The sequence below is a fragment of the Galeopterus variegatus genome, unplaced genomic scaffold (genome assembly GCF_000696425.1).
Source record: "Galeopterus variegatus unplaced genomic scaffold, G_variegatus-3.0.2 Scaffold937, whole genome shotgun sequence".
Lineage (NCBI taxonomy): Eukaryota > Metazoa > Chordata > Mammalia > Dermoptera > Cynocephalidae > Galeopterus > Galeopterus variegatus.
Genome location: NW_007727048.1, coordinates 72,694 through 87,193, shown reverse-complemented (window position 1 = coordinate 87,193; position 14,500 = coordinate 72,694). Strand labels below are relative to the sequence as shown.

General features: G+C 39.9%; 1 protein-coding gene across 1 annotated transcript in view; it reads right to left on the bottom strand.

Moving 5' to 3' along the window:
* Nucleotides 1-14,500, bottom strand: part of TMTC1 (transmembrane and tetratricopeptide repeat containing 1) — a gene marked incomplete at its 5' end in the record, with an annotated part of 170,532 nt that overhangs the window by 100,104 nt on the left and 55,928 nt on the right. The window contains one exon of the mRNA XM_008573589.1: nt 6,609-6,776. Coding sequence (XP_008571811.1) covers nt 6,609-6,776 — 168 coding nt within the window. The remainder of the gene's footprint in view (nt 1-6,608; nt 6,777-14,500) is intronic.

Below are 14,500 nucleotides of genomic sequence, written 5' to 3'. Positions count from 1 at the left end.
AAAAAAAAAAAAAAAAAAAAAAAAAAAAAAAAAAAAAGGATAGTATCCAAAGTGAATTTAGCCACATGGGTAGGATCTGGGTCAGAGTGAAAATAATGGCTTAAAAAGAAAAATCAAATTTCTTTCCAGGAAAATTCTTGATTTTTTAATCCCGATCTAAGTACTGCATGATAACAGGTAGATTTTATTGGTAACTTGGATTAAAGCATGGATACAACTGGCAGGTTTACTGGAACTGATGCTTTCCTCTGTGGGATTAGCACAGTTATTCTAATTTATGTTTCACCCAAGGAACAGACAATCAGGCCTGTGGAAACCTGGTCCTTGCTGAGGTCAGGGCATTGTTCGATGTCAGCAAGAGGAAGTAATAATATTCCTAACAGGCAAACAGAAGTGGGTGGGGTGACTAAAATCCCAAGAACATACTGCTTTTCCCATTGTTGCTTTTGACCTTTCTGTTCTCTCTGTGATATTTTTCTGTTATGTTTTTCTCTAGGCTCTCATTTTATAATGAACAGTTTATGAAAAAAGGAAAAGAAACTACCAGCCAAAGGCAAACTTTCCACATAACTAACTGGCCAGGTCACTCTTCCCTCCAGGAACAGTCTCCCCAGGTGCTTTCTTGATGCTCTGATTTAATACTCCCAAGTGTTTTAATGGGAACATTCAACTTTACACACGTTTACTCCACAATGAAACATAATTTTCATAAATTATACAGCTGGATCCAAAACCCGGTTAATAACTACAACAATGATTATAAATAAATATCTCCCATTCAACTCAGGATTTCACATTTCACATTTCTCTGTCATGCTTCTTATTTGCAGAAGACTAGAGAAATAACAGAAATAACAGAAATAACACAAAAGCCACTTTAATGAGGTGTATCTCCAAGGTTTTAGAACATGATTTGTTTTCTCGGCATTACTGGATGATAGGCCAGGAGAACCACCCCTGAATTCCTAGTTTGATAACAAACAGGGTTTTTTTTGTTTGTTTGTTTACTTGTTTGTTTGTTTTAATTAGCAGTGTTTAGCCGGAAGTTAACAGAAGAGGCAAGTAAAAGGAATCTGTCGTTCTCCTCAATTTTGACCCTTGCTTTGACCTGAGGTTTCATAACGGCACACACAGGATGGCCAGGACCATGGAAAGCTCATTCTAAATCAAGCGTGGGCCAGGCACCCATTACCATGATCGCTTTCTTTAGTCCTATCAATAACCTTTCGAACAGCTAGTATGATTGTACCTCCTACACTATAGACAGAGAAACTGACGCTCAGCGAGATTAAGACCTTTTTCTAAGGTTACAGATGTGGTAAGTAGTTGAGCAGAGATTTCAACCAAGGCCAATAAATGGCGAGAATTATTCCTGAAGCTGATACTTGATGCTAAGCCAAAACAGTATAGTTTATGAAAAAAGGAAAAGAAACTACCAGCCAAAGGCAAACTTTCCACATAACTAACTGGCCAGGTCACTCTTCCCTCCAGGAACAGTCTCCCCAGGTGCTTTCTTGATGCTCTGATTTAATACTCCCAAGTGTTTTAATGGGAACATTCAACTTTACACACGTTTACTCCACAATGAAACATAATTTTCATAAATTATACAGCTGGATCCAAAACCCGGTTAATAACTACAACAATGATTATAAATAAATATCTCCCATTCAACTCAGGATTTCACATTTCACATTTCTCTGTCATGCTTCTTATTTGCAGAAGACTAGAGAAATAACAGAAATAACACAAAAGCCACTTTAATCAGGTGTATCTCCAAGGTTTTAGAACACGATTTGTTTTCTCGGCATTACTGGATGATAGGTCAGGAGAACCACCCCTGAATTCCTAGTTTGATAACAAACAGGGGTTTTTTTTGTTTTTGTTTACTTGTTTGTTTATTTTAATTAGCAGTGTTTAGCCGGAAGTTAACAGAAGAGGCAAGTAAAAGGAATCTGTCATTCTCCTCAATTTTGACCCTTGCTTTGACCTGAGGTTTCATAACGGCACACACAGGATGGCCAGGACCATGGAAAGCTCATTCTAAATCAAGCGTGGGCCAGGCACCCATTACCATGATCGCTTTCTTTAGTCCTATCAATAACCTTTCGAACAGCTAGTATGATTGTACCTCCTACACTATAGACAGAGAAACTGACGCTCAGCGAGATTAAGACCTTTTTCTAAGGTTACAGATGTGGTAAGTAGTTGAGCAGAGATTTCAACCAAGGCCAATAAATGGCGAGAATTATTCCTGAAGCTGATACTTGATGCTAAGCCAAAACAGTATGATAGGATACTAGTAACATGAGAATTTCATTATCACAATGTTTTTATCATTGGTAAGCAAACTACAGCCTTGTGGGCCACAGATGTGTCAATGTGTTTACATACAAGGGCACTTCTAAAAGTTCATAGAAACGTTCATTTTATCTTTCAATTCTATTTTTCCATGAACTTTTGGCAGTACCCTCATATTTTTTGGCCTCTTTTCTGAGACAATAGCAGAGTTGAAGAGTTGCAAAAGAGATTGTAAAGCCTAAATATTTACTGTCTGAACGTTTACAAAAGAATTTGTCAGTACCTGGCTTACATTCTCTGCCATGGGAGGTCTGCTGATCTCTCTGGCTCAGTAATTCAGAGAAGAGGAGAGAGACATGTTTCCTATAGAGCAGGAGGATGATCTAGGCCATAAGTTGTTAACTGGTGGTCCATGGATCGCTTATACAGTCCATGAACGGGATTTAGAGACCCCGAACTGGATGCAAAAGAAGATGTTTGTCTTTCTAGGCATTTTGAAGATGAGGGTGGGGCTGGGGGGAGGGTTTAATCTAATCAAATTACAATATTATTCACTCCAAGGAAATGTAAGGTCTGGGCTGGTACTAGGCCCAATCAGAGCTATGCAGTTATCCATTATACTCTTTCAGGTTAAGAAATAGAATGATTTCTTGTTATAAGAATTAAAGAAAATACACCTGACAGCTATGATTATAAGTCAATCTCTCCCCCCACCCCCCTCTCTCTCTTTGTTCACACTGGACCTAGCCTAGGTTAGAAAACAAAGTACAGAAGAGGTGTGGTAAAGTTTATGTATCCTTTGACTTATTTTTACCCCAAATTTGGGTTCAAATCCTGACTCCTCCTCTTAATAGCTATTTCAGCATGAACTACTTACCCTCTCCAGGCCTCTGATGAGACACAAGTTCTGGGTTCTGGTGCTTTTTGTGTGTAAGGTTCTCGCCCACAAAAGAACACAGCTATGACAGGACCCTGCATCTGTATCTCCTAATAATACATGTCACAGTAGGATCTTTTTTGTGAGAGGAGGCCTCAGCTCGAAAGGCTGGAGCTTGACCAAAATTTGTATTTTCTCCAATACAAAGGTCTCTCTTATGACATTCCGTAAGATTGCTCATAGCATTGACAAGAAAAACCATCTCACATAATTAGAAAGGCCTCAGAGTGGCCATATGTCCTGGGAACGGTTGATAGGTTTATTGTCTGGAGCAGAGAGAACACCAAAGAGGGGCCTCTGCCAAGGGCTTCACCGTCTCTAGAACTACTGTGATGTTTTCTTACTTAATTCAACCAGCTCTTGGTTTTGGCCATTATGGCTAATTTATTTTTTTCACATCCTTTAATACTCAGCTCAGGCCTACAAAAGAATGATCCTTGAAGGCCTGAGCTGATTTTTAGCCACTTACCTGCACGGATACCGTGTTCTGTGTTTAATGCTACATTATATTTAAATATATTCATGTGTCTGACTCCCAAACAGACTTCCAGCTCCTCTATAGACAACCTTTCTCTCTCTCTCTCATATCCTAGAACACAGTGCAGAGTAATAATATGAAAACCTTACATAGTGCCTTAGCCACTTACCTGCACGGATACAGTGTTCTGTGTTTAATGCTACATTATATTTAAATATATTCATGTGTCTGACTCCCAAACAGACTTCTAGCTCCTCTATAGACAACCTTTCTCTCTCTCTCATATCCTAGAACACAGTGCAGAGTAATAATATGAAAACCTTACATAGTGCTTACCACATGCCAGATACTGTCCTATGTATCTTTGACATACTATTTTATTCTTATACCATACCCAAGAGATAAACACTAATATCCTAAATTTTTAAACGAAGATACTAAGGCACAGAGTGGTTAAGTAACTTGTCCAAGATTGCACAGCTATTAAATGGTAGAACTTGGAGCAGAGCCAGAAAGTCTAAATCCAGACCCCATCCTTAACCACTAACCCTATCCTGCCTCATAGATTCTCAGTAAATGTTTGTTCAATTGACCTGAACATTACTTAGTACAGATGAATTCATACAAACATCTGTTCTTGAAGGAAAAAGAATAAATAAAGTCTCAGATTCTTTAAAGTTTTATCAGGATATAGATAAATGATAATAAACAAAGTTTTCTAAAAAATATCAATAGCTTTGATTTTCATATTATACAAAATTAAACTTGACCACCAAAGGCCTTTCCAGGCACAAAGTCTCTTTAGGCACACATGTGGAATGGTTGTGTTTTAGTAATCAACTGTTCACTTATTACATACTTCCATCTGAAAGAACAGAAGGTTCTGGATGTAAGGTCAATGAGTTTTTCGTTGTTTTTCTTTTTTTAAATTGCTGGCATCAGCTGTCGAGGGTTTGAACACTGACTCGTTGTCTCTGAAATAAACTGCTGACTGCCAAAATCCACCCCCAAAGTTACTCTGATGAAGCAGTAACAGCAGACACAACCAGTTAATACCTTTATTCAGGCAGAGTTTAAAATAGGGCAGAACCGGTTTTGAGTTTCTCATAAAAGCACTGACTTGAAAGTGAAAGAAAAAAAAATTAAGCCAACAGAGTGTAGGAGGAAGTTCTATTACTGACCTTCAGTACCCCTGTGTTTACAGAATAACCTTAGCATGAGGCACTGGGAGGGAGCGAGTCCCTTGTGGTCTGTGAAAACTTGGTGAACGTGGAAGAGTATGACAGACACTGAACAGACACTGAAGCCTGACAGTAACTGTGCAGATCTGTGTAAAACAAACTTTCACAAAAAAATCTGCACAAAAACCTTTACATTGCAACAATGCCCTACAGTAGCCACTGAAATAATGACGATGACGACAGTGATGACAATCCCAGAGTAATAATAAATAAAATAATAGGATATGCATGCCAAGCTGATTACTTTTTGTTTTCTATTTTTTAAAAAAGTCAAATTGCCAAGTAGTAAAATCCGATACATTATTTGAATATAGTAGAAAAGCAGAGTGAACATTTGTCCTGTTTGTTCATTCATTCATTTACTCATTTGTTTATTTTTGGCAGCTCAGACTCTGTTGTCCCTTTTTGAAGTACTTGGATTTCCTGCTGGGAAATTCCCTCTTGCCTCACTTTGTGACATCTTCATGGAACCCCAAGGTGCTCTGCCTGCCCTACCTTCTTCCTTCCAAAGAAGTCAGAGGAGGCTGCCTTGGCAAGATCAACCAGCTCAGTGCCCTGGTAGGGACAAGGAGCAGGCACATGACCTAAGTTCAAACTAAGCAAAAGGATTTTCTTTTCCTAGGACTTTGATGAGAAGAGAGAGAAAAACAAAAAACAAGCAAAAAAAACTGGTGTAAGTTTACACATTCATTCCTGAGAGGGTGCTCAAGACAGGCTGGCCAGATGCCCGTTTCCTGTCTGCTGCATGTCATGTTCTTCACTTCCCTTCAATTCTTTGCACTTTCCTACACTATTTCAATAGTTTCCCCCTTTCTCAAGTGATCCCAACTCTGTTTCAACTGTTCACCCCCCAAAAATAAGTGCTGGGTACCAGCTGAGCAGGGAACCAAGTGAACACCATGTTGACTAAATTGGCCAACTGGGCCGTAAATGAGGACAGAAGCTGAAAGAGGACACAGACTGGAAACCTCTGGGGGGCTGAGATGCCACGTGTGCAGTGTCAGAGAGCACAGGTGAAGGTCACCAGGGTTATGGCATTCACGAGATAGACTAAGCCCCAGAGACACAGCAACAGTCCCAAAGAATGTTTATACTTGTGACAAAGTTAGGACTATAAACTGACATTGTTACATTCAGAAATGGCTGCCACATCATAGAAAAACCTACCAGGAGATGAAGGAGGCTTCCATTTTCTCATTCAAAATTAATGTTCAAAATAAAGCAACTAGATCACAGATCACAACTCAACATGCTGAAACATTCTGAAGAAATGTACTCCTTTGTGCTGTGAGCTCACCTTTCCTATTCACTTGACTGAGTGATGAAATTAGGCTGATCGCTTTCATTTGGTTTATAGCTGGTTTTACAGCCCAGCTCATCATTAAGACTGTTTCCATCTGAATTCACAGGCCCAAAAATCTTCCCATGAGCCTTACTTTCATAAATTCACTTATAACAAGCTCATGTTAAATTTTACATAACATTATTTAAAGTTAAAACCCAAAATAAAATTACATCTTCCATTTAAAACGTCTCTAAAAATAATTTTCTGGATTAATAAATACTGCCAGATCCACATTACCTCATTTGTTTAGAAACAAATATATAAGTAAATAAGTAAATAAATTCACTTTTATCTGTCTAATCGTACCTGAATAGGGACTCTCTCGATAGCCAAATTTCATTCTGCTTCACAGTTTTCCACGAGAAAAGCAACAGCAACAACACGGTGGACACAATCAAGGTGGTGGCCCCACATCGATTTAGCCAGGTGCAGAGCTTGCTTAGTCCATGCACAAAAAGGATGCAGTAACCCATGCTGGAAAACAGGGTGGAAGGCACAGGGTGAGCATTCTGCCTCCTATAACTAACTTTCAAATAAAGCCGGAGAAACAAATATAAACTCCTCTATCTTAGACAACATGGACATGTCAGTTCTCTAAGTTTGCTGGGTCTTTGGCACTAATGGGGAGAAAATAGGTTCATCTTGTAGGCTCAAAGTGCCCTGGATTTCAGCAGATTGGGAATCATGAAAAGTCCCACATGTATGTTCACTGGTCCTGAATGGACCCTCTGACCCATGCTCCCTCATGTCACTGTCACTGTATAACCCTTTTGTTACCCTATGTCCAAATTTGGAGATTATACTGCAGCAGGTCACATTATAGCTTTGTAGGGGACAGTCTCCGAGAGCTCCCTATCAGGTCCTGGGAGGGATGCTGGTCACCAGTGGTCATCAATCTCTGTTTCCGCATATGTGATGCCTAGTGTGTCCCCCACTTTCACTAGCCAAAGCCCTTCCACTTTGGAAAATCCACCCACAGGCTGCCACCTGAGCCTCACAGCTTGGAGCTCATCACAGACAAGCTGTATTGTTATGATTCTCCTGCTGACTCCGGCCTGGCTTTCCTGAAAGGCATAAAGAGTTCACATGTTACCGGAGTGGCACCTTGGCATTTCTATATCCTGTCTCTAAAAGTCTTTGGCTTGGTGAAACATGGTCCCTCATGTCATGCACATTCCCACAGAGATGCTTCCTGCGCGGCCTGGCTTTCCTGAAAGGCATAAAGAGTTCACATGTTACCGGAGTGGCACCTTGGCATTTCTATATCCTGTCTCTAAAAGCCTTTGGCTTGGTGAAACATGGTCCCTCATGTCATGCACATTCCCACAGAGATGCTTCCTGCGGAATGGACTCAGAAAAACAGAAACTTTTAGTTTGTACCCATTATTGTGGTGTGTATTTTAGTCAAAATCTGCTTCTTTGCAGAGATAACTACACATTATTATAGAATATCTTAAGAATGAAACAAGCTTGTGTAAAGAAATCTTAATTAGTCAGAAAATAATACTGTAAGAAGCCCCTAATAAATACAGCCCATATGCTTTTCAATTATTTCATTCTTTCATTTATATGACTGGTAATATGCTAGGCACTAGAAATGATGAATAAAACACAGGCCCTTCTCTCAAAGAACTCAAGTCTAGTGAACCAGGTTGGTCTTGTAATAGGAAACTGAATATTCTCCTTCCTAACACAATTTCTTTGGAAAAAAAGCAATTCTCTACTTTCCCCCTATTCTCCTTTCTAAATGTCTGTGCTTTGATATCTGGTGTAGAAAAACAAGAGAGAAACATTTGAGGTTTATGAATGTGGAGGCACTGGGAATCAATTCAAGTTAGAGCTTCAATTCCTCACTTCAAGTCCCATAAGCCAGTTGGTCCAGCTCTCTAAGGTCTTAGGGTTCACCATTTGGCCAAAAGGAGTCACCTTCCTACTCACCACTGGGAGACAATGATTTGAGCTAAGGAGGCCCATGTCTCCTATCCCTTCACTCCAAGCACTGGATTTGATTGCCACAGGTGCCTTGCAGAAGCCCTGCACATGCCAGAACAAAGTCCCTAATGCAAAAAACCACACATGTGCGCACACGCGCGCGCGCACACACACACACACACAAACAAAATCTAAAAACCTCTTCCCACTTCCACAAGTTCCTCATTCAACGCGCGCACACACACACACACAAACAAAATCTAAAAACCTCTTCCCACTTCCACAAGTTCCTCATTCAACCTTAAATGTATGAGCTTTTCTTCAAATCCTTTGTTACTATACAAGGACCTTGCTAATCATTACTGTACCCAACCACAATGGCTGCTCAAGGTCATGAAGCTGCTTGCCACTTGTTTCTCTAGCCCCAGCAAAATCGCAACCCAAGCTGAGCAGGGTGATTCTAAGGTCATCTGAAGGCCCTCTGGCCTCCATATTTTCATTCATCAGATATGAAACGAACATCTACTGTGTACCTAACACTATTAAAGATATCAAGAACATACCAGTGAACAAAACAGACAACAATCCTTACCCTTGTGGAACTCACGTGGGTGGAGAGAAATAGCTAATAAGTAAATAAAACACAGAGCATGTACACAGTGATATGTTACATGGAGGAAAGTCAAGCAGGGAGGAGGTCGAGATTTTAATATGGGTGGTCAGGGAAGGCCTCACCGACATTTGAGCAAAGACCTGACGTATGTGGGGAATGTGCCACGCAGATACCCCCATCTGCAGCACCACTCTCTGCCCACTCCTGCCCACACAAAGCAACACTGCTAAGAGCTAACAATTATGGAGCCCATCTCACGTGCCCAGCACTATCTGTATTTGACCTCAGCACATCCTCACAACCCTATGGGTCACCATGATTAATGTTTAGCCCATGAAAACACTGAAAAAGAGAGAGGTTAACTGACTTGATGAATTAGGTCACCCATCTAGTCAATAGCAGAACAAAAGATACAAACCCAGGAACTTCGGATCCCAGAACCCCCACTCCATATGCTGTCCTGCTGTCGGCGTTTTGACCTGACTGTGTTCCTCACACCTCATCACATGCCATCACCTACTTTCTTCCTAACTACTCCATTCATGAAATCTCAGTAGTCATTTACTGCCTCCTTGTAGGAAACAGAGCTGCCATCTGGCAGAACAGTGGGGAAGAAAAACCCTGGGATTCCAATAACTCAGAGCGACGGCCACCAAGTGGCAGAAGACAAGAATAATGAAGACAACAACAAAAATGACTAGCTACTTTATGTCTGTACGTTTACCGAGCACTTCCTACATGCCAGACACTGTGCTAAGTGCTTACCTGGGCCTGTCCATAATATCTGTAGCACCTAGAGCGAGGACAGTACTTTAAATCTGCTCTCTAACGAAGAAACTTTAATCCTCAGCATCCTCCCCTTTCGTAAATGAGGAAACTAAAGTTTAGAGGAGTTAAATAAAATAACTTGCCCACAGCCCCAAATGCTAGTAAGAGAGTCAGATGTGAAGACTCATTGCCCTAACGCTATGCTATAATCTAGGGCTCAGCAAAATTTTTCTGTGAAAGGCCAGATAGTAAATAAGTTCAGGCTTTTCAGGCCATGAAGTCTTTGTCCTTACCATTCAACTCTGTCTTTGTAGCAGGAAAGCAGCCATGGACACTATATAAACAAATGGGCAAGGCTGTGTTCCAATTAAATGTATTTATAAAACAGGCTGTGGGCCAGCTTTGGCTCACAGGCCATACCTAGTTTGCTGACCCCTGGTACAACCAAAATGAAGGGCACTGCTGCTTTCCAGTCTGCACAGGCATCTGTATCAAGTAACATGGGAATCTTTTTCCTCAAAGTCCTTGTATTGACATATGGTTTAAAGAAATGTTAAGCCATACAAAATAACCTCTACTTCGGCTTGCACATATTTAGAGAGTATTACATTTTTAAAAACCTGACACAAATAACACAGAGATCAAGATGTTTCTCCATTACGAAACTTCATTTTCAACATCTGCTTTAATGCAGATCTCAGCAGCAGGGGAGAGAAACTTGCTCTCTCCATCGCTATGGGCAGGACAAGGCCTCATTTTGAAAGTGGGAAATTAAGCAAATGAGAAACTACATGCTTTTCTGGCCTCCAGGGAGGTGAAACCAGAGTCCAGTTTGCTCTGGTTAGTCTGGTTAAGGCAACTCTGGGCTGCTCACTAGGGACCTCCATACCAATGACAAAGGAGCCAGTACAAACCACTGACACTTAACCAAATCGTAACCTGAAGAACCAAAAGCCAAACTGGCTGCCGGTGTATGGTTTAGCTCAGTACTAAGACGCATTTGCTGAGCACGTTTGAGAAGCACCATTGCTGCCTCAGAAAACGGAGGAAAACCTGCACACACAGACACCATCTCATTCACAGGCTGATGCATCTCCAATTTTGACGATGATTTTATTGACAACCTGCTCAGCATGCAACACTTAAACAACTAAAGACACATGCATTTTTTGCTTACACTTTTACGATGCACAAAGAGAATTTAAAGGAAACAGCAAACCAACAATGCTTGTGCTTTTGCATTAGAATAAAAGATGTTTCAAATCTCTTATTTAGGAATTTTGTTAACAGCTAACCATTGTGTAACAGTACCAATGCACCTTCATGAAACTTGCCCAGAAGCTTTTAAGTGATTAAAAAAAAAAAAAAAACCCTCCAAAAACATTGCCATTTCCATTCACTGAAAAGATGACAATTTTCTACCTCTGGCCCAAGCATTTTATGTGTGCTGTGACTCTACTCTCTGTTTAATTATATGCAATGAAGTATCTCTTTGCTATTAAGTAGAACTAAAATTCTACTTTTTAATTTGTCTGCAAGCTCAAGTAACCCACTGAGAGTACCTGTAAATAGTGTTAACAGTACAAGACAGTTACAATCTTATCATTTTATTTCATTAAAGAATTCCCGATTTTAGACAGTCTACGTGAAACCTATCCCTAATTAAATTCATTCCAATTGGCTGAATCCCCACCTGGCAAATTATCAATGGTAAGATCTTATTCCAGTTCCACGGATGTTGATCTGAAATGATTAAATGATAAAGCCCTGGAACACTGAGCAGAAAATAGGTGTTTGATGCTGCAATACAAGAAGTACCAAGAAGTCAGTGGTAACTCCTCAGATCAGATTTTAGCTGGAAGCTGCTGGCTTCTGTGAGCCAAGACTCATTAATGTCCCCATTCCCCCCACACCCCTCATTCTTTCTTTATCTCAAATGTTTGATGGATGGGGAAATTTTCCAGAAGACTGAATGTATTTAGAAGTGAGAGTTTACTCATATTCTGAGGAAAGAATTCCCAAAGGCATCTCGGTGTATTCCCCAACCCTCATGTTGGATGTTATGCTCCTGGGCTAGATATGAAAGGTATCTTTATATGTAGTTCTCCATGAAATAGATTTCTTCTGTTCTTTTCCAGTGCATCTATGGAACAACTGGGAGAAAAGGACCACTGCTTACGCCTTGTGAGAACCTACCTACCTCTCCTTTACCTCTTTGGAGATGAGTTGCTTCCTCTCAACCTCACAGTTTAACCTGCCAGCTCTGAAATGTATGAAAGCTCTAGTAGTGAGTAAGGCAGGACTCGGGCGTCAGAGAAGCCCCTGTGTTTACATCTCAATTCTGACACTTCCTGTTGTTTGAGTTTGGACAAATTATTTAAGTTATCTAGCTCTTAATTTCCTCATTTTGTAAAAGTAAATAATATAAGGTACTTCAAAAAGTTCATGGAAAAATGGAATTAAGAGAGAATGAGAATCTTTCCATGAACTTTTTGAAGACCCCTCATAACTGTGTGCTTTGTGCAGTGCCTGATACACACAAAATAATAAATGATAACATTCAGATTATTATGCTATAATAGTACAAGAAGAGTACATCAAGTTCATGGAAAAATCGGTATTATCTTTTCATTCCATTTTTCCATAAACTTGTTGAAGTGCCCTCGTATTATTATTAGGCAATTATGTTCTACTAAATAGAGTATGAGGCAAGAAATGTGTAAAGGTTGTATGTGTTCCAGATAGAAACACATGTCTTTATACCAGGCTCCTGTAAATATAGTAACTTTCTAAGGCCTCTAGGACACCATCACGTGCAATGGAACTTAGGTGTTCTGATGTAGACTTTATGTTCAGAGGTTCACAGTGAAGAAAAGGGAATTCACTGGAGAATAGTCTGGAACTGGTCAAGAGAGCTGGGTTCTTCCTTGCCATTCTTGAACTCTGTGGCCACAGGAGAGACACTCAACCTCATGGAGTCTTTGTTGTCTGTATTTCAAGGCCTTAATATCACCTGCCACACCAGTGTCAAAAGGTTGCTATTTGGAATAAATGAAATAATATGAGTGAACGTTATGTGACCTAAAGGTGAAGTTTAAGGTATGGATGTTCTCAAGTGCAGTGTTTTTGTGTTCATGTGTGCTTTTAGCATACTACTCTATTAGCTACACATTAATAAAAAATGTGATCAAATCTATAAATATGCCTCAAGCCAACTCAGTTCATCCAAATCCAGACTGACCCAAAATATCTAATTTACAGGTTAATTATAAGTCTTTTAAGAGCAAACTTCCTTAAACAATATTATTTGCTTCAAAAACATTTGACTCACATATAATTTTTATGGAACAAACACTGCATAAGGTAAGATACACTGGTAGTATGTAAAATATATGTAGCCATGCATTTATGTTAATGTGCATTTGTATACCAGGACACAAACAAGCACTGAAGCAAATCTTCCCTTACACCCGCATCAAATCTCTCTCAACTGCAATGTACGTCTCTGTGAAAGTACAGATAATGCAAAGTATAATCTCTTTGGTGAATTAACATACAACGAGAAAGCTTTTATATTCTATCCTTGTAAACAAATAAAATATTAACTATTTGGAAGTTCAGGTTGTTTGTTTAAGGATAGAGTAACATTTTATTCATTTTTGCTCTCTAAGCTCTTGGCACTTAACCAGGGCTGCTTCATGAGTGTAGTTGAACCACTGCAGCTGAAGGTATCAGAAACTAACAAGGAAGCAAAGGTGAACTTAAAAATCCATCAGTCCAAGTTGGGTCTGCGGATAATAAGACCCAGGATTGTTCACCACCAGGAGAACTGCCCGTACTCGGGGCCTGGCTATTTCCCCTTGCTGGTGGCTTTACTCCAGGCCTGGTTTCCTTCCCTCCCAGCCTAGCTCAGTCTCAACTACCTTTCAATTTAGCCTGGAAGGCTTTTTGGCCAAAGCCAAGTAACTCTAAAGCTATTTCTTAAAAAATCAGAAAAACCACCTTCTCTACCCTCCTACAGCACACTAGTCTTTTGCACCTGAATTCTACCATTTCTTCCTCTACAAACCACTATATTCTAGAATCCAGCATCTTCACTTTGAAAGTAATGGCATAAAAGACAATCCACCATTTGTTACTGTCCTCTCCTCTGTTTCCATGCATTGATACTGACTTGACCGTACAAGCATGCCTTATAAAAAAAAATAATAATAAAAAAATTAAAATTAAAAAAAAGCATATGCCTTATGATGTGTCCACTGTTTTTTAATTCCCTACCATACCTTTTTTTTTTTTTTTTTTTTTTTTTTTTTTTTTTTTTTTTTTTTTTTTTTTTTTTTAAACCAAGCATCTATTGTGCTGGGTACTATGAGAAAACAAAGACATATGAAATGGTGGTCCTAGCCCCTATAAGGGCAAGACAATAAAAGTTTCAAAAACATTAAAAAGGATTTTTTACAACTACTACAATTTGCATAAGAATTCACTGTTTTGAGATACATTCCCCTGTGTAGAACCCAAGCAGAAGAGAAAGAAATAAATTCACTAATAACAGCAAAGAATCTTGATGGAACAGAGGCTGAAATGGCAACACTTAGGTCTACCCACATCCTCCAGGCAAAGTACAGCCAACTGTGCAGGACTCAGGGTGTGTAGCATCTCCATCTCTCTCCTCTACCCACATACACACGCTTCATAACCCTCTGCAGAATGCGGTTTGAGAACAGTAACCTGCTAAGCTGGGGTTGCTAACTTTTGAGTTCACTTTGGAATGGTTCACTTTTGAGAAATTAGGGTTAGAAAAGAAATGAAGAAGCGTGTAGAACTGAATGAGGAAGGGCCGGCCCGGTGGCGCACTGGATAGGTGCGCCACTTGGGAAGCGCG